The 25,492-nt window shown below is 34.1% G+C and overlaps 3 protein-coding genes across 3 annotated transcripts; 2 read left to right on the forward strand and 1 right to left on the reverse strand.

Annotated features, from left to right (window-relative positions):
* Positions 1-5,090: 5,090 nt before the first annotated feature.
* LOTGIDRAFT_135651 (hypothetical protein) lies at positions 5,091-5,252 on the reverse strand (the record flags this gene model as incomplete). Its single annotated transcript, XM_009069135.1, has 1 exon — positions 5,091-5,252. A coding segment is annotated over one exon (162 nt), but the record flags the coding sequence as incomplete, so codon positions are not given.
* Positions 5,253-15,964: 10,712 nt separating this feature from the next.
* LOTGIDRAFT_237230 (hypothetical protein) lies at positions 15,965-20,141 on the forward strand (the record flags this gene model as incomplete). Its single annotated transcript, XM_009069136.1, has 6 exons — positions 15,965-16,168; positions 18,190-18,335; positions 18,511-18,552; positions 18,715-18,800; positions 19,408-19,573; positions 19,923-20,141. The coding sequence occupies exons 1-6, from the start codon at positions 15,973-15,975 to the stop codon at positions 20,139-20,141; spliced, it is 855 nt and encodes a 284-aa protein (XP_009067384.1). The 5' UTR covers positions 15,965-15,972.
* Positions 20,142-21,124: 983 nt separating this feature from the next.
* LOTGIDRAFT_237231 (hypothetical protein) lies at positions 21,125-25,492 on the forward strand (the record flags this gene model as incomplete). The annotated part of the gene is made up of 9 exons (XM_009069137.1): positions 21,125-21,257; positions 21,721-21,840; positions 22,136-22,251; positions 22,671-22,757; positions 22,948-23,019; positions 23,243-23,342; positions 24,072-24,209; positions 24,367-24,440; positions 25,051-25,492. The coding sequence occupies 9 exons, from the start codon at positions 21,125-21,127 to the stop codon at positions 25,141-25,143; spliced, it is 933 nt and encodes a 310-aa protein (XP_009067385.1). The 3' UTR covers positions 25,144-25,492.

The raw sequence follows: 25,492 nt of genomic DNA on the forward strand, positions 1-25,492 counted from the left end.
GTTTTATTCAAGCTCTTCTAGACAGACATGACGATGCAAGTCAACATCCGTTAAAGAACGGAGTCTTCCACTTCCGACGCGACGGACTATTGAAATTTGTAAAGATAGTCATTTAAACTATTTAGCCTACGAAGTCAAACCATAATCCTATTGTGAACAAAGACTTTAGGCAATATCTGAACTGTGTTATACATTTAAACTACATTTAATTACATTATCAAAGAATGAAAAAACAAAGCGATGGCGTATTAAGTTCAGACGGAATGTTTAATATTATGAAAGTCTTTGACCTAACAAGGAATATTTACAATCTTTTCTATCGTCTCTTTAACACCTCCGCAAGGATGGATTTAACAACGATGTATTTTGGTCTTTTTACAATTTTGCCCTTCAAAGGAACACAACATTTAATACAAAAGAAACTAAAAACAACAAAACTACAATCACAAAAGCAGTAAAACTATTAACAGTTATATACATTTAATAAAATTTATCATCCATCTGATTATGTTGTTCTATTTTTTCAAGAATTAAAAGAGTTGTTTTTTAAAATTTACCAGAACATTGATTTTCTTTAAGGATCGAGGTAAAGAGTTCCATCAACAAGGGTTTTTATATTTCAAGCTATTCTTATCTATGGATTTAATAGGTTTTGGAGTAAGGAATCTTTGGTTAATCGATGCATATTTTGTGTTTGAAAAATATTGAAGAATATATTAAGGGCTGCTGAAGAATAATCATTACAAGTATCCCAAATGGTGGAGCAGTAATCAAGGTGGGACTGAAAATGAGCGAAACAGAACAATTCAATAAGGTTTGAAGTTCCGCATTTTTGAAATGATTTCTGATTAAAAATTTTACAAATATAAGTAAGATGTTTATTCCAATTAAAATTTCGACCCAAAATAACACTCAATAATTTAAATTCTGTGATATTTTCAATTTGAGAGTTCAAGAGTGATTATTTCCTGGAATATTTAATTGATGAATTGAGCCAATTAACATTGCTGTAGTTTTTGATTGATTTATAACAATAGAATTATCATGACACCATTAAACGATTTTATTAGTATCTGATTGAATAACATAGTTTAAAGAGCAAATATCTAAAGATGATGAATAAATTATAGTATCATCAGCAAACAAATAAGATAGATCCTTGAGGTACACCTGAAGTTATACATTGAAATGACGATTGGATTTTCCCAATGGAGGTACATTGGTTTCTGTTATTGTATGATTCTAAAAAAAGGCAGAAGATTATTCGAAAAATTATAGAGTTTTAATTTCTGTATATGAACCTCGTCATGCCTTAACTGGTTGGAACTAAACTTCTGAATAGAATTAGTGATTCCTTAAACTGACGTCACCAAAAATTCTGTCAAAATTTATAATGTTCGTTTCGTAGTATGAAATCTACGATCCTTAACATAAAAAATACTTATTTTAGCGCCAATTTTTTATTTCCGGTTGAGGCGGTAGGGCGGTTTGGATTTAAACCCCACAATTTCAATTACCCTTTAAGCTTTCTTGATGACACTGTCTGAGTGTATTCCTACGGCCACATTTTGAAGTTTAACCAGATTTATAAGTTTTATATTCTAGGTGTATAATAACATAATATACAATCACCAACATACTCAAAAACAGAGTTAAACATTGTCCTAGTCACGGTAGATAATTAAGAGTAGGTTGTGTAAATTCTGTCATTATTTCGTCTCAAATTCACATTGTATGGTAGCTCTTATCCTAATTTTTTACATCTTATTACCTCCCTTTGACTTTTTTTTATTTAGCAGATGTTATATAGTGATAAATGTAAATAATGTAATAAAGTATTTTGCCAATGTGCAATAACCATGTATGTTGATATGGCCTATTGTATTCTAAAACAAGAATGGTCACTAAAATACACAGGGACCTCTCAAATGAAAGAAACATAAGAAATCAAAATTGATCAAATTTTTTAACAGGAAGACAACAATAAAATCAATGAAGATCAATCAGATTGATTTATCATTATCAATTGCTCAAATAAAATGGCTTCAAGACAAATACCGTGCGAGTAAACAACCAGAACATGAAAAAAAGCTGAACATACGTGAATGGTATTCCAACTTGTTTTATTGGATATAAAAGATCGCTTAAGTTATTGATAAAATTTTATTTCAGACAATCATTTCAATTTTCGGGATATCTGAATCATCTATAAATTTTTTTTTGTATTTTCCCCTGAGGTCAATATACGACGATGTTAACACAAGTCAAGTAAGTTTTATTCTTCAAGGAAGCTTATTGAAAAACTTCATTAAAACAAATTACAGAACAAAATGTCTAAAACAAAATGATCGATACAGTCCACTTAAAAAACCAGTTTGTAGTGATAATTCAGTTCAAGGGACACATTTCTTTCATTTTGCACTCTATTACTGGAATTCAGATTGTAATGGAACTTCCTGCTCATAAGTCAGCAAATGGAGACGGACATTGCCAAGCAGTGTGCTAAAAATACCAGCAAATCCGATTCTTTCTCATTTAACAACTAATAGTGAATTTGCATATCCTGTATCACACGAATAACAAGTAGTTTTTTTCTATGCTAATCCATCGAACATTGCTACTGAGGTCACATTGGATTATGTCATCTTAGAGCTATTGGGTGGTTGGGATTATCTACCTTCCAAGACTTCACTATGCAATCAGATAGCAAACCATAATCTCAGGCAATATAAAAGGGCAGTGTCTATTTACCACGACGTTCAGTTGAAAATCAAATAAGTTATGATATAGATATTTTACTTTGGTAAATCTTGCTTTAAACAACCAGAATATTTATAAATGACTATTTTGCATCCATGAATTCATCATGATTTTTAAAATTTCCTTGTTAAAATAAATTGCAGTGGAACATTCAAGAATTATCTTAAGCAAAGCAGTGTGTATACGTGGGCGATAGGGATACGAATACTTAATGCTGCATATATATAATCGAACCAAAAATAAACCAAACAATGTTTACAAAGGTACGCCGTGTACGTTGAACTTTAGAAACACCGACAAACGCAGAACTCGTATAAAAACGAAAATCAGGGGTAATAAAATTTCTTAGAAATAGTCTAATGTTACACATATCCTGTGTGCATAATATTGCTTTTGACAGAATACAGTGTATTTCTGAAGTTTTGCTAGTACTATGTATTTCTTGAATATCGACAATTGGACACGAAGTATACAATTTCGTAACAAAGTCTAATTTCAAATTTTTTTGCCCATAGGTGCCTCTTATTGTGTGAAAAATCATGAAATATTACTTTGAAAAACAAATATTATTCTGTGCCTCATATAAATTTTTGACAAAACTTTTTTTTTTCAAAATTGTATTGGGATTTTTAAACAGACAAATAATTTCATTCAATAACATATTAATATAAATCCCTAGGTCTGTGTGATAACTGAAATATATGTTATGAAATTATCAATATATTATGAACGAACGTTCTCAGTCACCATTGTTTACAATCACACTCTAAAACTGCCATGCAAGAATACTATCGTTTTGCAGTCAATGTAGATTAAAGATCGGTAATAATTCCTTGATGGATTGCCTGACTATTTCATAATTTCATGTTTAATCAACCTCTTATTAATCAATTAAAGGATAAAGATACAATTATGTAACCTAGCAACTAAGTATATTACGTATTGAATGTAATGCCACTTTTGGATAAAAGTGCTGGCCAAATGTCTTTGAATTATTTCAAGTTATTTTTAAATAACTACTTACTCGTTATAATGAATGAATGGCAGTTGGTATACTTTCAGACAATTGGATCGATTGAATTATCTAAGACTGTTCGTGTGCACGCTGCTTAATTCGACACCGCCAAGAATTTCAAGATTGGTGTGTAAATATTTTAAGAATGAAGTCATAGCAAATCGCAACGAACTTAAAGCATTTTTTTCAAGATTGCCTTGATCGCTAGACAGATAATGTAACATGGAAAAATATTCAGGTCAAATAATGTTTTGATTTGAAGGAAGAATCAAATCTACAAGAAAAATCCATTTAGTGCCTATGAATTAGGTCAACCGAAGAACAATCTTCGGAAACTAACGGACGGCTCCATGGTCAATGAACTATTGATGTCGATCGTTTTTTATTAGAAATATCGACTGTATCAAAACATTTATCAGCGTCTAGCTGACTGCTTCATATATCGCTTCAGCAAACTTAATTACATACTTTAGAAAAGTACTTTTGATTAAATCAAGGTGTGTATTAAAGGAATACGATCTTGTCATCTGTATCACTGTACCACGTACAATGTAAATCGGCAATCGGTTTCCCTGAAATAGGAAAATGAAATGAATTTCTGCCTGAATTAGGAGAAATCAGCTTTTATTATGCTAAAAAAAGATCACATGCATGACTTAGGCGTAAAAGTCATGTGATATACCTCTGTGATATCATGACCGATCTCTTTTATTAAACGATACGTATCAAGTTAAATTTAGACTGTAGGCATATAGTCATTTCCAGATCATTAACAACAATGATATTTCAGATAAAAGATATCGATAATGGAAACAATAATTTCAATGGTGAATTTTACGGTCGTCATCATGAACTAATCGCAGATGTTTTTGCCTAACGATCAATTTTAAAGTTGTCATCATCATAGTAAATCGAGTTGCCACCAGATGATTCTATGATGATAAACAATTATTGTGATCAGTTCCCTCCCTTGATTATTGAAATTGGAGGATTGTATTTTCATCAGTTACGTCCCCTGAACTATTGAAATTGGGGATATATGTGTTTTTATCAGTTACACCCTTTGAACTCGTCGTCAAGTCGCCACTTCTTCAGTTGGTGCGTTCCTATTTTTGTGTGTGTTGTGTGGTGAGCAGCTATGACACCAGCCAGAGTCTGCTTACACTTCTAGACATGTGAAAAGTTCATTTGCTGCTACCATTATTTCGCGAAGATGTTGTTTTTGATTTAAAGTTTTGTTTTTCGGCTCGGATCCTTAGTCCGTGGTTTTTATCCACCGTAAATCAACAATGATCAATCATGGTGACCATCAAGATTAAGATATCCATAATTGTAAATCAGGGATAAGATATCCATAATTGTAAATCAGGGATAAGATATCCATAATTGTAAATCGGGGATAAGATATCCATAATTGTAAATCAGGGATAAGATATCCATAATTGTAAATCAGGGATAAGATATCCATAATTGTAAATCAGGGATAAGATATCCATAATTGTAAATCAGGGATAAGATATCCATAATTGTAAATCAGGGATAAGATATCCATAATTGTAAATCAGGGATAAGATATCCATAATTGTAAATCAGGGATAAGATATCCATAATTGTAAATCAGGGATAAGATATCCATAATTGTAAATCAGGGATAAGATATCCATAATTGTAAATCAGGGATAAGATATCCATAATTGTAAATCAGGGATAAGATATCCATAATTGTAAATCAGGGATAAGATATCCATAATTGTAAATCAGGGATAAGATATCCATAATTGTAAATCAGGGATAAGATATCCATAATCGTAAATCAGGGATAAGATATCCATAATTGTAAATCAAGAATACGATACCCACAATAGTAGATCAACAATAAGTCATAATCGTTACTTATTATTACCAATTGGTGCGGATCCAATTTACTTGGGGAGTAATTCTGTTGGTATACCAATTGATGTGAGAGCAGTTGACTAGGGCACTAAGATAAGCTATTCATTGTGGTAAATTGATTACAGATTATCTTCAATGGTAAATACAGAATAAGATATTCGTGATGATACATCAAAAATGATAAAGATATTCATAATGATAAATCAAGGACAATCTACATAAGACGTGTGTCTATATCAAGTGTAAAATTATTACAAAAACATAATATTGTTATCATGTAAAGAAGTAAAACAAAAGTGTGGACAGCTTTTTATACGTATGTTAAACTTATATTATCATGCTCTTATATACTGCAGTGTTATTTATCGTGAAAAATTGCGACTTTCATGTTTCTCTCTATTGCAAAAGTTCATTTTCAATACATTCTAATCGAATGTTTTGTTGTAATTTGTAGGTGGTCACTTTAATCGTATAATCGTCAATGTATTCTGGAACCTGAACAGTTGTGGTCTATTTGTGGACAATTAATTTTCTAACCATCATCCGACAGTAGTGTCAGCTCTATTTGATTGAGGAGGCCAGAGTCGGTATAAAACCGTTGCTCAGTCTTAAACGATGTCCCAGAGCTCTGTTACTTAGTGAAGCATCAACATTATGTTTGGTAAGTTGAAAGTACATGTATTATGAGTATTAAGATAGGTTTTTTTTTTTGTTTTTTTTTAAAGATTTTCGTTTTGAAAATATAGGAAGCGCCCGTCCTAGTCCTATGTCCCTATTTCAGGTGTACCGCTTTTAATGCATCTACAAAGGTACCGGGTTCATATCTTTTGCAAATGTAAATTGTCTTCGACTTTAAATTTTCAACAGAATTTCTAAAAAAATATCTTACATTTCAGATTCCTTATTCATAATAGGATGAATATTCAAAACTAAGTTTCTGAAGTTCAAGTGGTTTAATAGAAAAGCTTTGAAAGGAAGGATGGCTATAATGATTGGTTTCTGTATGCCAAGAAAGGTGTAGGTATCATATATATCTATTTGAATGGGTTTGCAACCAGATGACTGAAGGATTATGAGAAAGTTTTATCAAACTGGATCAGCGTGATGGCCATAGTTCTGACACAAGTCGGACAATATCTCCATTATGCCACGATTTTAGAACCGTGCCATATATAGGTGATGGTACAAATCAGCTGCTACTGAGATTCCACTCGAGGCGTCGTCTGCTGAAATGGATTAGATAATGTCCATTGTTTTATTCCAGACGACACTGAGCAGGCGATCCGCTTATTTTGTCGAGCAAGGGTCGTGCTGATATCGGCTTTTCAAAGATCGACGAAACGGCCAATTTGATGAACACGCATTGAATGCTGATCTGACTCCCGATTCTGGGTCGCATAATGCTGAACGAAAGCTGGTCCATACTGGTATGTGATGGAAATGTGGAGTGCCCTGTTGGTACATGTTAGTTGTTCTTGGTACCAGGATTGAGTCGTTACTTGGGTGCCAGGTCTATAATTGTTAGACGGCGGTGTTTCTTCGCTATCAATTGGTGTTAGATACGTCATCATCTGATAATCATTCTGGTTCCGATGTAACAACCCCTTACACCTTCCTATTCTCGTTTCTCTGAGTAAGGTTTGTGTTAGGTTTCTTGTAAGGCATAATAAATTTGTTTGCCAGCAAATAATTTAGTTTCTGAGTATGGATTGTATGGAAACTTGGTATGATCATGCGAGGGCTAATGTTAGGGTCTTTAGGGATTAGAGTTTAGGAAAGTGTAAGAGATAGCTACACCAAAGGTGATGCCCTACCTAACACTAATTAATAGTCACGACCACCGCCTTGTCAAACATTTTAAAACCTAACACCCATACATCTACTCAATCTTGACACTGAACACCTAACACGCACATACAGAATACTCCACACTTTCAATATAAATCAGTCCGGATCAGCTTTCGGCATATTAACTTGTCATCTACCTACCTACCCTTTCGGCGAATATTGCCGTCACCCATGTCCGTCCGTCCACAATATTTCATACTGGTGATTGTTACTGTATATTCAGCCAAATACTTTTATTCAAAAATCAAACCTGTCAGTGGGCGTATATTACCTTGCTTGGCAAGCTATCTTCTTTATCAGTGTGTAATAGAAGTTTACCATCTTGATTTATCAAGGGCGTCCGCCAGTCGACTCGTGCTCTTGTTAAGTCAAGGTGACTTGTAATATATTTTCTAGGTTGCCAAGTTTAGAAATGATATGGTGAATTATCACATTAACAAAATGTTATTAAAAAATAAATGGTAAAAGTAAGAGACCAAAATCTCAAGGAAAACCTGATCCAATCACTGGCAAGTGGAAAACCAGGCTAAATGAAGGAACAGTAGTTTCTGTGTAGCTTAACATAAGATATGATATTCCAACTTTAACTGGAGGTGTTTAAACTTCATCGATAAAAACTGAATCACAAGAGAGAATGTGGATAACGGGGTGTTGACAGTTCTGTCGCAGAAGAACCAGACGTATGTGCATTCTGATAAATGCTAGTTGAATTTAGTCATCTGAAATTCCATTAGGGTGTTAGATATACGAGTGTGGGCCGCGTAAGGTTCGAAATTTATATCCTCAGGTTATTTTGAGATGTATCTGAGATAATATTGGCTGACTTTTACTAAGATATGCGATGGTGGTATATGGTGAGATGATATTGACTGACTATAAGATAGGAGATGATGCTATAGTATCTGAGATGATATTGACTGACTTCTATATGAGATGATGCTATAGTATCTGAGATGATATTGACTGACTTCTATATGCGATGATGCTATAGTATCTGAGATGATATTGACTGACTTCTATATGAAATGATGCTATAGTATCTGAGATGATATTGACTGACTTCTATATGAAATGATGCTATAGTATCTGAGATGATATTGACTGACTTCTATATGAAATGATGCTATAGTATCTGAGATGATATTGACTGACTTCTATATGAGATGGTGGTATAGTATCTGAGATGATATTGACTGACTATAACTAAGATATGAGATGGTGGTATATTATCTGAGATGATATTGACTGACTATAACTAAGATATGAGATGGTGGTACATTATCTGAGATGATATTGACTGACTATAACTAAGATATGAGATGGTGTTTTTGGTTTATGTTACGTCTGTATTCTTTATTTTGACCATTTAGATTATCTAAAATATTGTAACCTGTATATATATAATTATAATATTTGACTGACATAACCTACTTCTTATGACAATGAATTTTTATTAGTTTTTGCTTGTATGTCTGATTCCATGGTATTTGTTTGATATTTTGTTGCTTTTGTTTTGTGTTGTTTCTTGCTTTCAACAGGCTAATCAGCCCCCTCCCATTTTTTTTATACCTTTTTCCAATAATTGAATTATTGTGTAACTTCTTATTACAAACTCATAAATCTTCATTCTTCAATCCTCTTTCTAAACACACAGCCTCAAAATGCACATGAAGATTCTGACACTTACTAGTGTAGGCCCTAAATGTATGCTGCTACTTTAGTATTAACCCAGGTTACCCATACGAACAAATGCGAAGACGAACTCAAAGGCATTGAGAAACGTGGTGTGTTTTCTTATGTTATCTGCAGATATTGTTCAAGCAATGACCATTGTTATATACCAACAGCACTGGGTGGGCTTCTTTCTCTACAGTGAAGCGTTGATACTCGCTTGTATCGGTGATTCTGATTGGCGGGAGAGTGGCGCTTGATTGTCTTTTGAATAGCTTTAAACGTCATCGGTACGTGACCTTGGTATAAATCTCAGATTACAATAGAGACCAACTAAAAAAATAATAACGAAACGAATTGTAATATAATTTTAATTATGTATGGCTAGTCTAATAAACAGAGCAATCAATCAAAAACTTGTTATTAAAAAGTAACTTATATTCAACAGATTATAAAATTAATTATATTGATTAAACCATTATCAAAAGGTTTTTCAAGAACTCAGGTACTTTTACATGAGTTATTTTGATGGATGACTTCACTTTATTGTAATTTGTTAAATTCAGCGTTTACGCCCATTGATCTGAAATAAATAAAACTCAATAAAAAAACAATAAGAAAAGTGGCCTGATCAATTCGTTATGATCATTATCAGTTATCCTTCTTGAAAATTACCATTCCATTTTAAGAAATCAAGATCTAAACGAAATCCAAAACCAGAGAAGATTTTTCAACACATCGGTGCTGATTTGGGTTCCTATGGAGATGAAGATCATGCTAAACTACCAATCAAGAGTTTCAAAAATAGTTACACGAATCATCTGCACCAGATACCCAACACTAGAAGCCATGAGTCAAAGAACTTTTCAATCACTACACCAATTTTGAACCTACTGGAGCGAACAATCGAGAAAATCAATGATTTTAATGAAAATCTTATTTATCAATATATTGATTGTATTAATTGATATAAATATGATTATAATCAGTCGTTTCATTTTCGAAAGATATGATATAATGATTATATGCATTAATTCCAAAAATATTTGGGGAATAATTATGTCGGTATTCAAATTGATGACGAACCAAATGACTTGGGAATAATTATGTCTGTATATAAATTGATGACAAACCAATTGACTTGGGGAATAATTATGTCGGTATTCAAATTGATGACGAACCAAATGACTTGGAAATAATTATGTCTGTATATAAATTGATGACAAACCAAATGACTTGGGAATAATTATGTCGGTATTCAAATTGATGACGAACCAAATGACTTGGGAATAATTATGTCTGTATATAAATTGATGACAAACCAAATGACTTGGGAATAATTTTGTCGGTGTACAAATTGATGACAAATCAAATGACTTGGGGAATAATTATGTCGGTATACAAATTGATGACAAACCAAATGACTTAAGAATAATTATGTCGGTATACAAATTAATGACAAACCAAATGACTTGGGAATAATTATGTCGGTATACGAATTGATGACGAACCTAATGACTGGGGGATAATTATGTCGGTATACAAATTGGTGACGAACCAAATGACTTCGGAATAATTATGTCTGTATACAAATTGGTGACAAACCAAATGACTTGGGAATAATTATGTCGGTATACAAATTGATGACAAACCAAATGACTTAAGAATAATTATGTCGATATACAAATTAATGACAAACCAAATGACTTGGGAATAATTATGTCGGTATACAAATTGATGACAAACCAATTGAATTGGGAATAATTATGTCGGTATACGAATTGATGACGAACAAATTGACTTGGAGAATAATTATGTCGGTATACGAATTGATGACGAACCAATTGACTTGGGGAATAATTATGTCGGTATACAAATTGATGAGGAACCAATTGACACGGGGAATAATTATGTCGGTATACGAATTGATGACGAACCATTTGATTTAGGAACTTATCATGTCGGTATACCCATTGATGACGAACCAATTGACTTGGTGAATAAATGTACTGTTCTATATATCAATAGAATACGATGGTTCAGAATGATTGCTCACATAGATTCTTTCAAGGGATATAAAGTACATTAATTGTCCAAAATGGTAAATGTTCCCTGTAGTTCTCCTTTTAAACACCCATGTTCCTCTACAATTTGGTGAAAACAAACAAGTAAGGTAATATTTCCACAAGCTAATTTAAAGTCTACGAATATTTAGCAGGATTAGGTTGGAAAGCAAACTCTGAGTAGAAAGATTAGATTGTGGCCAGAGAGCATTGAGCATCCATATAGAGCATTCCCATATGACACACATACATAAAAACTATATAAATAACTTACTTACTCCCACAGACATCCGACCTATATACCTAAAGCTACAAGGATCATTGACAACTTTCTGCAGATAGAATGCAAGACGGCGTTAACGATGTTACAAACCAGACTAGGCTTGATATGACCCACTCCCACAAACATCCAACATGGATACTCAAAGGAGGTGGCCCTTGGTACGATATTAAATACCATGCTTTGATGGCTTGAAATAACTTACTCCTATTTTTTTCCAATACGGATGCCCAAAATTGCACGTGATATGATGTAAGTTTTATGTATCCAGAATCCAAGACTTTGCTGACAATGTTAGAGACCATTGCTTGATCAAGCTCACAAACATCCGAAATAGATACTCGTAAAACGAATACTGCTTGGTATGATGACAGTTTTCTGTTGCCAGAATGCTTAGACGACGTTGACAATACTAAAGACCCTGATTTTAATAGCTTTAAATTACCCACTCTCACAAACATTCAACATGGATACTCAAAGCTACAGGGAATTGTGCTTGGTAGCCTACATAGCAGATTTTCCACTGAATGCGGAATTTAGAATGCAAGACGGTGTTGACAATGCCAAAGATCAAGTCCGAAACATCTGCCTCTATTCCAGTCAGAAGAAAAGACCCTGTTAAATGGGGATTTTCCACACCTCCAAAGATGCATTTTCTCTAACATAATATTGAATTACCTTTAAGATGATTGTAAATTAGTCACCGTAACTTTCGTTTTGTTAGTATCACGTGACTCTGTGACCTTTGAACTTTTGTTTGCGCACGCAGTTTTAAATGGCCGATGCTAGATCAGTTTCGCCAAAAAAAAAAGTTGATGGAACCGGACACATGACATAAATAGTGTAGGGAGAAAATGATGATATGACTGAACTACAAAAATATTCATCTTTACAAACACAATTGCCAGTAAAAAGCGTACGGATATCAGGATTTCCAGATTATCGGCAACCGGATAAACGCAGCTCCACTGTATATTGTGGATTCGAGGTATCTAAATAGGTTAAAAACACCCACACCTGCGGAGATGCGGAATGACCCTATTTAACAGGGCTTATTATTTCTGTCTCTTCACCAATCGACATCTGTCCAAATAGCTATCAGAGGATGGAATAGAGACAGACAGTTTCGGTCTACTAAAGACCATGCTTTGATAGGTTTGATAAAAGAAAATGAAAATGAAATGAATGGAGTTTTACGTCCTACTTTTCTGCACCATGTGGGCTAATGAAGACGGGCAACGCCATGCAGGGTGCGATGAGGGAAATTTTGCCACCATAGCGGCATTAGCCTGCTCTTTTTCGATTTCCAACTGTCGAGGGATCTTTAACGTGCACAGCCTGTAGTACACGGGGCCTCGGTTTATTGTCCCATCCGAACGACTAGACGCTTTTTCCATGTCAGCCCCTCTTACCTGCATCACTGACAGGGGGCAACCGGGTTGAAAAATCCGAAGATATTATCTCGACCTATGCCGGAATTGAAACCTGGACCTTCAGGTAAGCGAGCAGGCGTCTAACTCACTGAGCCACAGCGGCTCCCAAGTTTGATAAAAGAATAACAACTATGAAGTTAAATGATATTTATGAATTTAAAGACAATATAATGGCGTTGATGACAATATATTGGATGCGTTGCAGAATATCAAATATAAAGCTATGTTTAGATAATGATATTGCATAAGAGAAGGGCATAAAACTCCATTCATTTCATTTCAAATAAAGTTGCATTAATTTTTTCATAAACATTTCAGCTGATTTAAAATGTAAAACAGAATCAAATCAGTTTTTTAACGACGTGCATAAGATCTGACCAAAACAGGTATTCTAATTTTTTCGCGATAACATATTTTGATTGCGACGTTCGGGTATTATGATGAATTGATGTACATAAATAAAAGTAACTTTCTTTATCAAAAATCGCCTTTACTATTTAGTACTTATCGGAATCTAGAAGATATAGATATCAAATGAAGTTTATCACGTCTGAGATACGTTCAGGTATGTTAATATTTTATAACATGATAAAGTGAAATAATGAAACAATTAGATATATTATATTGTGGAAAATGTTTTAAAAATCATTTCCATTAAACGAAAAATAATATCTGACAGGCAGGAACTCAGAAATTAATATAGAACTTCATCCAAAGTGCCAACAAATTATCAAGAGTTTTGTTCTCAAATCCGGTTCATATTCATTATAAACGTATACAATTAAAAAAAATATCACTTAGTCTCAGAAACGTGAATTGTTTTAGCTAAGCTAATCAGTAAAAGAGTTCACAGCTCAAGTCGACATTTAAGCCTTTAAATCCACGCATTAACGAAATGTCCGCACTTGTGACGACTCGTCTTTCCATGATATTCTGCCATTATATAGACCTATATGGAAAAAGAAAGTGAAATTTCTATTTCTAAGAATAATTTAAGGGATTATACGATTTTCGTGCAGTTCTAGTGCTTCTGAAGACCCAAACCAAACCCAAAACTGGTGAACCATGGCCTTTAACAAGAGGGTTATTATCTTGGTCTATTTGTCAATTAAAATTAGACTCAACTTTCGTTCCGTTTTTTATCGTTTAAACGTAATACATTTATTTATTTGTTCCGAGCCCGACATTATCACACTGTGCAGTGTCAACCCAAAAATTGAGATACGTTATTTTGTTAAGTAAACAAGTAAAACGCTTTTGGAAAGTAGGTCAGTGAAATTTCAAAATTTCAACCATCTGCTGTTATTTTAAAGATTTTCCAAAATATATATATATTAGTTTTCGACCCAAGGAGGAGCATTTCTTAGTTTCAAGAATTCAGATTATAATACCTCTTTCTAGTCTTATTAATCAGACCAAACTTTTGATCAGTATTTTTATTAGTTTTCATTTCAATATAGTGGGCCTATCGAACATTGTCAAAATAACCGTGCGACTTCACTGGCTCAACTACCATAAGAACTGGTTGAACCAAGTCCATGGGCCCAAAAATGAGTGTAATAGCGACAACAGTCTGATTATCAGACATTAAATTGACTTACAGGAGGGTCTCAGAAAGCAGGATGTTAAAAAAATTCCCGGGGTAGGGGCCCCAGCGCTTTTATATCAACGGACATGTCTCTGACACTCAAACTTTTCCGGTCTTCGACGAAATACCTATTGTTGCAGCTGTGAGTAGACAATGTGGGACTTGATGTTAGAGACTGATTAATTTGACTCTTGTCATTCCTTGTCCACATTCTTCTTTCCAGCATAAATTGGATCTTGTCGTCTACATAAATAGTCGATATCTACGTGATGTATTGCAAATTGTAGTCGACCAATTGTTCGGTACGAGTGTTACTAAGGAATCGCCATAATTAACATGCGTTTACCTTACGGAAATCATTTGTTCCAGATGATAAATATTCAGAGTGCTGATTAAGCCAGAACAAAGTTTAAGTTTATAGGTCAGTAAGAGCAAGGTCAAAAACGTTATGAAACGTGTCAAAATGATCATAGTTACGTACGTATTTTATGATAATCAGGTGGGAAAAGGGTACGTGATCTCCAGTTGCCCGCGTGTCGAACCAAAATAGATAATAGTCTTATTGCTGAAATGATAACATAATGATTATACCGATAAGTATATTGACGACTCGAATATTTATAATTGCATGTATCTATATATATTATACTCATTAGTCAAATATGCATAATTCATAATAGTATTATCTTGTTATCTCCTGATGAGAATTTAAAGAAGAAATATACGAAAATAAAACGATGAAGGAGAATTGCAATATTTAATTCAGCTTTAGACTACGTGATATATTGATAGCCTTTGAATATTTCCGAGCGTAACAAATTCTGAATGTAGGTAATTTGGTTACAAGCAAATATTAATGTCATATTATTTATTAAACTAGTTTCGAGAGAATTTGTTTACAAGAAAATTTCTCACAGTGATACGGTCAAAGACAAATTGACATGTACTTTGGTCGCACGCGCATTGGTCACATTAACATGATCACAAGTAAATAATGGTCATTTATAGTCATACTATAGTCTATATAGTGTCAGTAACATGGCCACAAATGAATTGGTCACATTAAATCTAAAGGCAAATGGTAACAGTGACGTGGTCAGAAGTAGACTTGGTCAGGGTAATATGAATACAAAATAAATCGTCCACAGTTCGTTTTAAGGTAAATGGTCACAGTGACATGGTTAGAAGTAAACTTGGTCACGGTAATGTGATAACAAAGTAAATTTGCCACAGCAAATTAGTTAAATGAAAAATTGGTATCTGTAGTGCACCTACCAAAAAATTCCTTTGGTCAAAATGTCCCAAAATTTTTGCCAAAGTTTCGATTTTAACGGATATAACAGTTAAGTTGTAAAAGTCAAATGTCCAAAAAATATTATTTAAATAGTTCTACATCGTAAACTATATTCTTAGGTACAGTAATGCAGTTGATCAAGATTTTCAGTGTTATTATAATGGTGATAGGACCAGTTGATTCTTACTCTGATGGTGCACCTGAATCAGTATGTAAATCAATGGATCCGTCCAAAGGTCACGGCGCTTTACCTCAAACAACAGAATCTTGGTATTATATTAAAGTCAACTCTGATTATTACCAACCCGGACATCAATTAGAAGGTAATTGAAGAGCTATTTAATTCTCAAGACGGGGTACGGTGTCCAATATGGTGCGGGAATATCGATACAGTGGAAAATAGTAGAAGCTAATCGTGCCCGCACCGTGTCCGAATCCGAAGCCTATCTCGTGTATTAACTCCTTCCATTTTCTTCTGTATATCTCGCACCGTTCACTACACCGGACACCGTACACCGTCTATTCGCAGCTTCAGAAGGTATTTTTTGCTTTTTTATGTCAAGTATACAATCGTTGTATCCTGATACTATGGATATTAAACATTTAGCGTAAGATTCTTCCAAAAACGTGAAGAGGTTGTTATTTGAACACTTTTTCACGTAAATGTCTTAAAACTTGGTTACTATAGTAATCGTAAAGGGGCAATACATTTACCAGGTCAATTAATTTTGCACTCGGCAATCATCGGCAGTTTCCGTAAAGCTGATTCTTTTTCGTTAATGAATGGTAGATTCTGTTGTGTCTTTTGTTGCGAGCGTCTTTACTTAACTGGTAGTTAGAAGTGATTTGTCAGGGGGTAGTGATATTCCGACCTAGATACTGAAACTAACTTACACATTAAGTGTTATGCTGTAACTAGCAGTTAGCCAAATATACATTGTATTGTCAGTTTGAATCCATATCTAACGAATATTTTGTTTGACTTTGTTTACAAACACTTGTTGTCCCGAACGATCAGCCTCTGATATTTGAATTTGATATCAGAATCAGGTGATCACGTGACAATCTCGACAAAGTTTCGGAAAACAATGGCTGTCATTCATTAACGAGATATGTAGCAGAGCTTTGACGATATACCGCTTGTCAAGTTTGAATAGTACAAACAAAATCAAACAGTGGAATACTGTTAATAAATAAATTGTGTTTGCATTCGAGTTAGCTACAAAACCTCGCTCAACTTTCTTGTGAGTGACTTAATCGCAAAATAAACACACACCGCAATAAAAAAAAATAGACAAAATATTAATTTTTATACCAATTATGCAATAAAAACATTGATGTTGTACGACACTTGGAAGATGTATGATGTGAAATGCAATGGGGTTTACTTTTTGTGCCCATAGGCTTCTAGGCGTTAATCCGTACCAGCCTCGTAGAACAGACTTAAATCATTGACAGAAATTGGTGGCTTTGAGCACGAAAACCGAAATGACTTCCTTGTCACGACCAATCTTGTGGCATTGAAGAGACAAAAATCGTGCACAAGACGCTTTTATCACGTAAATGTCTTAAAACTTGGTTACTATAGTAATCGTAAAGGGGCAATACATTGACAGAAATTGGTGGCTTTGAGCACGAAAACCGAAATGACTTCCTTGTCACGACCAATCTTGTGGCATTGAAGAGACAAAAATCGTGCACAAGAACACTTTTATGTGCCTTCACTGTGGCTGCTCTCTCTGCTTCGCTTTCCTTTCATTTGAATTTAAAAAATCAAAGAATTTTAATGTTTATGAATGTAACTATTATGGTCTTAGCTTTTAAATACCACATCAATAATTCAAGGATGAAAAGAATTATTCAAGAATGTAAAATGGGTTGACGGTTTTTCATAATGCGGTGTTCCATTTTATTTTGCAGGCTGGTAGAGCAAAAACTGAGACCATTATATTCATGAATTGCTAATCAATCACTTTTTGTGAGACCACTTTGATGTTATGGCATCTATTTCTCTTTGTTTTCCACACAAGACAGACATAGTTGAAATAATGAGGATGATTATAACGCGTTTCAATGGTCGATTTTATTCAATTTAAAATAAGAATGTATTAGGCCCTTGAGATTATACCTTTTGATAAATTATTTTCATTATTTCTTTCAAGAATGACAAAAATAGGATGGTGCAAATCGATGCAATTAGTAATCCCAATACACATCAAAAGATTTAAAGGGACTATTTCGATGAAATTAGTAAAATGGACAGATTCGGCATTCTCGAGCGTCAATCGACACCATAGCAGTCACAGTATATCGTTTTTACAATAATACCTACTCTTTTTTTCAGTTCAGATAATGTTAAAGAAAGCTGGTCAATACTTTGAAGGTTTTATGCTGGAGGCAAGGCGGGTAGATCCTGATGAAAAATGTGGAGAAAAAGTTGGAACATTTGAAGAAAGAAACGAAACCCAATTGATATGTTCTGGTCAAACGGTCAGTATATCTTGTTACCTCTTACGACACAATAATATATTTTCTTGTTTTATGGCTCTTACCTTGCCGACATCCGACAAAATGCACAAGTTTGTTTTGCACTAATTGATCATTAGCGTTTTTCTTACATCGCTGAAGTTAGTAAATGTATCAAATTGATTGGATTGTATGGTAGCGAATACAACCAGTCAGAGCCAAAGTCTATAAACGTTTACCGGTAGGTCTGTCGAGTGCTCTGATTAGCTAAGTTCGTGGTATACAATCGCTGATATCCGTGATATCAGCTAAAACTCAATAAAGTCAAGGTATAAAACGACATCGTAATAGCTTAACATTTAGAAGATGATTAGAATTATGTCAAATTGTTATGTTCTTTCAGGTGACTCAAACCTCCGCAGATATAAAGAGAAATTTAACTTTCATATGGAATGCACCCCAAAAGTCTTCTGGTAATATACAATTTAGGTAAAATATAATAAAAAAGTATAGTAAAGTAAACATCGAGGTCGCATAATATTGTCTGAAACAAACAATATTCGATACCCTTAAATAATTGAATATGATTTATAATTAATTCAATTTTTTGCGATTTTTCGGAGCTTCTATTATCAGGCACTCTTTGTATAGCTTCAATGAAAGATCCTCGTCGTAGACAGGTATAGTTTGGGCCTCAGAGACTAGATTTTCCATTGAATGCTTTTGTCGGAGCATATGTACGTATCAACTGGATTTTGCATTCGATGGGAGCTACAGTTTTAATCGGATATTAATAATAACTGCAATTGTCGAGACCTGAAATTGCCTTTGTCATGTTCATAATACTTTGCGACTGCCAATAGGGTCACTGTTTTTGTTGAGCATATTTCTTTCAGACTACATTCTGTTTTGCCTTCTATGTGTATAGTTCAGTTTCGCTCACAAACGAAGATGAAAGAAAATTGAATGAAATGAAATAAATGAAGCTTTAAGTCCTTCTTTTCTTTGCCCGATTTGCTAATGGAAACGGTGAAAGTTGAATTAAGTGTGGTTTAAAGATAAAATAAGATTTAATTACTAACAACGACGTTTTCAGAGCAACTCTGGTTAAATCTGAGAAAGTATTTTGGTTAAATGTAGTGTCGAAGGTGATATATGATAAGTCTTCAGGTAAAAAGATCAAAAATAGTCGAAAAGATTTTGTTGAGTGTCCAGTTACTTCAACCACTGTCATATCAAAGCCAACAGTAACAAGTCCACCTGTAAGTCATACTATTATTCTTTATAACACCGTTTAGAATTATGAGTATACGTTTCATTCATCCATTGTGTGCCTAGTGGTGAAACAAAGATAAAGAAAGAAATGAACTTCGATTCAAAGGGACCTCTTCTACCAGTTGGTGCCAGGCCGAATCTTGGAAAATCGGATCGACTGAGGTATAGTCCAAAACATCTACCTCTATAAGTATATTAAATCATTTAGATAATATAATAGGAATAATTTGAATGTGCCACTAGAACTCATCAGAATCATTGATGACTTGCGACGTTATTCTGTTTAAATTTAGCTCTATCAATTGAATTTTCCAATGTATACCCTTATATCTTTAGACTTCTAAACTTGAAAGTGACGCTGCATGTGGTGATACTATCGGATGTTTTCATGACTGTAAAAAAGATGGTAGTTGCAACTTTATATTTTCATGGAAGGAAGTTGGTGAAATAATGGAAATGAATATGAAAATGGCCTTTTCTGGTAATGACCAAAATAAATGGATGGCCGCTGGCTTTTCTGACGATGATATGATGGTAGGTGAGAGAGGTCGATAAACAAGGGTAAAGGGGCCGTAGTTAAAACCACATCCCTTATCAATAAATAGACCTTAAAATATCATTTTGATGGTGTGTTACACCTGTCGGGGATGTGACAATTCGGCAAATCGGAGGAAGTACATATAGGCGTCTGAGTGGGTTTTTTCCTCGACAAATGTTTTGAAAATAAAATTGGTTTTGTGTAGTCTGACATATTTTGGAGCTAAAACGTAAAAGAATCATAAATATCATATTTTTGATTTTTTTACGAAATGATGATGATATACAATCGGCGACACACACGCACTTTTTGTACCCCTACCCTACCTTCATATATGAGATATTGGTTATCTACATATTGAATATGTGCTGTTGAAGTCAAAAAAGTTTTATATACTACACAATTTTTTTTATTCCATGAAAGGGTGACGACAGCTGTGTAGAATGTATTTCATTTAATGGCAAGATCATTGCTTCCCAGTCCTATAATAATGGCAAGAAGAACACTAAGATAAATAAAGTAAGTCTATTAGTACAGCTTTGCATAGATGACGCTAAAGTGAGTCTCCCGGACCTCACACAAAAGTTTTTGATGGTTAATTAGGAATTTTATGACTATATTAGTTATATTTTACTATTTAGCTTAAAGGTTTGTACTTTCTCGTTATTCTTGCACCTGATCTTATTAACTAGTGAATGATGTTAAGATCAAAACTTTCCCCACAACGTATTTAAACTACATTTTGACATACTTCTGTGGGCAATGTTAAAATGAAAAGAAGTATGCGTTGAGTTTTAATGTGTGGATTTGACCTCAGTGTTTCTTAAACTTCCGTGTTCTCTTCACTGATCTAGTGTCACATAATACAACTGCTTTCCAATATTTAAATTTCGGTGCATGCAGTTTGGAAGACTCAGGTTAGGGTTAGGAATTTTAGGTTGTAACATTGCGGTTAGCGTTAGGGTTATATAATTCCCTCATCCAAAGTAACATCACGTTAATGGCCTCGAGTTTTAAAGATGGTGTCATGGAGTGTAAGATTGCCAGAGAGAAAACTGGACAAGGTGATAAAGACGTATATGATCTTACTAAAGATTGGAAAGTAATGGTAACGTATGGTGCGGCTGCTCCAGGTATCTTATTAAAATTAAGATAAAGTTATCTCCCTTGAACTGCATTATCATTAAATAACGGGATATGCTATCTAGCACGTCCAGGTATTTGTTTCTCACATTATTTTAAAACATCACAAAGTTGTTCCCCTTAAACGGCATATTTCGTATATAGGCCTATTACAAGACTGGCCGTAAGGTAACTATGCGTCTTGTCTGTGTGTGTTTATTAAAATTGGTCACTCCACTATTCTAGTCACTGGCAAGGTCCGGGTTTTGAAAAATCATGTCGGTCCTAGTTGTGACATTAAGTTGTCATGTTTGAACGACATCTTAAATAACAAGACTGTCCCTTCGTTGCTTTTACATATAATTGGATATTTTCATCATTTTAGGATATGACATGATATATTACGAGGAAGTAGATATAGTAATAATTAATAATTGTAATATTTTTCTCAATATTTTTGTTACTGTATTTTAGGATACAGGAAAAATCCCCATGACGATTCACTAACTTGGATTACAGAGAATACAGTTGATTTTCAAAAAGCTGTTGATGTTGCCAATGTTCCTGTAACTTATCCTCTTGTAAAAGCACACGGTACGTTGTCTAGTAATACACTTTATGATTTAATGTCCAACGTTTTGTCATTCAGAACCGATTCAAGGTAGATAACTTGTTAATAGATTTTCAGCTCAGTGATTTCCAGAGTCGATAGATGGAATGCACTTTCCAATGGAATGCACTTTCCATCAGTTCAGGTTATAGGTCCGTCAGTTGAAATTCGAGTTTTGACAGCTATGCAGTATAAGTTTGTACACTCATAATACCACTTTTGCATCAAATTCCCTTATCCTCATATGTGAACCAACAGAAATTAAATTCTTTGTTACAGCTTGTTTGATGGTTATTGCATGGTTGGCAACAGCAGCTTCCGGTTTATTGACGGCCAGATATATGAAACCATACTGGGCCACAAACACCATTCAGGGAATGAAAGTGTGGTTTTGGGTTAGTAACATATGTGACAGGGAGATAAAACAAAATAATGTTTTAGTTGACAGCAACTCGGAAAGTATCAGGGCTTTCTCACATGACTTCTGCTTTTTAAAGGAGTGCCGGACTCACAATCACAAATAGGGTGCGCCCTCTCTTACCATCAACTGGGAAGCTTATGACTATTTTGCGATACTGTTGTACAGATGGACACATTCTGTTATTTCATCTCAAGTTTGAAGGATCAAAGCCGAAGCTGTTACGGAATATAAAGTGAAAGTAGCAATATCTGTATCTTTGTCACCCTTAAAGTCAATTCGGGAATTCTACAGGACAGAAGTTCTATAACGTGTTTTTTTTTATTAACATAAAATTATCATTTGCCTGGTATATATATTCTCGAAAGCTTAAATGATTTGCATGATGTATTGCAGCTCCATCGGACGTCAATGGTTTTAACATTGGTATTAACATCAGTTGGTTTCGGTTTGATTTTTATCCAAATTAAAGATTATAGTGAGGTACGCTTCTATTATTATTTTTCAATTTCGGTGGTTTGTCCAGTTTTGAACAATTACAATGTTCTGATATTTGTCCCTTGCATTATACAAGGCTTCACAAGTCTTCTGTTTTGATATTTCTATATCGCTCTACAACTGATGTATTGGGCACTATGTTAACAGTGAATAGTCGTTATTGGTTTTGTTTCAGATCAGTGGACCATTCTATCAAAAGGCACATCCTATATTGGGAATAATAGTCACCATTTTAGTCTACATCAATGTAAGTTATTTTTAAATGATGTTCAACTGCAAATAACATATGCAATTGCAAATATAAGACAATGTGGTTGCAGCAAATTGCTTTCTTGAACAAATATGAAATTTAGTTTCTTTCATGGTAGAAATACAAATTTAATACAATTGGAACTTTTATCATTTTATTTAGACTTAGGAAATAAACCTGGATCTCAGAAAGATGCCTCTAACAAAATTTGATTTTTCAGGCTATCATGTCTAAATTTAGAAAACCACCAGGAACACCTTATCGACCATTGTTCAATTTTGGACATTTCTTTGTTGGAACCGGTTCTTACATACTTGCCAGTAAGCATTTTATTCTACGCTTTTAGGACAAGGTAGGTAGGTAGATGACAAGTTAACATTCGCTTCCAGCTTATGCTGATATCGCAAACTAGGTAGTTGTTGTTTTAGGACAATGTATAGACATCTATTTGTACCTGTATTAAAAATACACAGTGAATTTGTACTATTGCTGACACGATATATTGGTGAATTTAAGTTATCTGTTAAACCTTAACGGGGTTTATCACAATTAAAGAAGCACACAATTGTTTCCAGGCGCCATGACCTCGACAATATATATTTGTATTCAAAGAATGTTCATTATCTCCTTTAAAGTGCAGAACATTTCTCTTGAACAATCTGAACGTCCGAATTTCATTCTGAAAAATAACAAGGATAGCTGCGAAAATGCAGTCTATTTACTGGTTGAGCGCACGTTTTGAGAATCACATACATAATATGTCACATTTATAGCACAGTAAAAAGTTATAGTCTCGAGCAACATCTGTAATGCTCATATTGAATTAGGATGTAGGCATTATAATGTATGCTATTAAGCGGCGAATAGACGAAGTAGGTGTCCATCTCCGTCAGCGGTCAATTGGTACTATATAAACTGATGGTAATATCCATATTAGTTCAAAGCTTAGACGCTGATTCAGAGATTAAGATGCTCTTTAAGTCAAAGTATTAGAATGTTTGTATAAGTTAAAATAACCTTGTCTACATATTTATATTTGTATTTTTCAGTCTTAACGATATTTTCTGGTGTTGAACTTAAAAAGCTGAAGTTACCGATTGAAAGTTACACTATACTGATCATTTATTGTGTTCTGATCTTCTGTGGTTACTCTATGATTGAAATGATACCTAAATTACCAGAGAAAAGTAAGTGGTTTTGTGATTAGTGACCTTGGGCCTTGTGAGTGCCACCTGAGCATTGTTGTTCCGGTGTTCATACATAACACAGCAAAACGTAAAGATACAGTGATTTTATTTTAGTTAAACAAATTACTTACCAAATTTCACATTTTTCTTTGAGCAGAGGCAAAAGATGAGAATATTGAAATGGATGATCCAACAACAAACGAGCCTGAAGAGGTTAAAAAACCAAAAACAGTATGTAAAGATTCTCATGTCAATATTGTACGGAGCATAGTTAAGACTAACCCGTTCTTCTGACGTGACATACAGATGTGATATCGTCACGGTTAGGACCAGACTCAAAAGGTCACATTTTATGGGAGTTGTGGTTTGTTAGTTTGGCTTTTGTCATGGAGAAAATTCTCAAAAAATAGCAATCCAATAATGGATATAGCAACTATCGTTAAATGTGACTTTTTATGTCTGGCTCTAACCATGACTATATCACACCCGTAATTACGTCTGGGAAACGGTTAAGACAAGGGAAGAAATTTGGTTCTTTTGTTGGACTCATGGCACACCCTTTAAATTTACAAGTACAATTCATTCACTATGTGAGATTATCTGAATATCAGCGAAGCATGTTTTTGTCCGCAAATGATATACAGAGAAGCTTGCGCAAAAAGTGTCATTTTCAATTCCACGCACTTGTTTTAGTGACCTTATTTTTCACGAGGGCACAGATTACCAATTAAAATGAACTTTTGGCCGAACTTGGTTTGCAAAAGGTGATATTACAAAAAATATATTTCGTCAATATTTATCGAAAGAATTTTGATTATTTTTTAATCAACATTTATTCTAGAGAGACCATCAGAAGAAACTAGTACTGGTAATACACCTGTTGGCTGCATGGGCTATTACAATAGCTCTTCTATACTTCATTATTATTAACTGAAGCCATGCTGTATCGTGTCGTAGCTCATGCTTAGATGGCATAGTTACTGGTTCTCCCCTTATTGAAGTTCCGTATTGCATCCGCCAGTTGGATATATGAGACGTCAATTGCTCACCGAGGCAAATATCTCGGTCATAATTTATGAGAGCTCATACTTAGGAGGTATAGCTTACAACAGAAATCATGCATGGATTTGAAAGCATTTACCACATGATATCGTCGTTTATAATCTATCATAGCCAATATAATATATAAGGCGATCGTTTTTGATAATCCTTTACGAGATCAGATATAAATGTATTGTATTTTAAGTGGAATAATTGAATAAAGCGACTAGATAACTATTAAA

This window comes from Lottia gigantea, assembly GCF_000327385.1.
Source record: "Lottia gigantea unplaced genomic scaffold LOTGIsca_99, whole genome shotgun sequence".
Classification (NCBI taxonomy): Eukaryota; Metazoa; Mollusca; class Gastropoda; family Lottiidae; genus Lottia; species Lottia gigantea.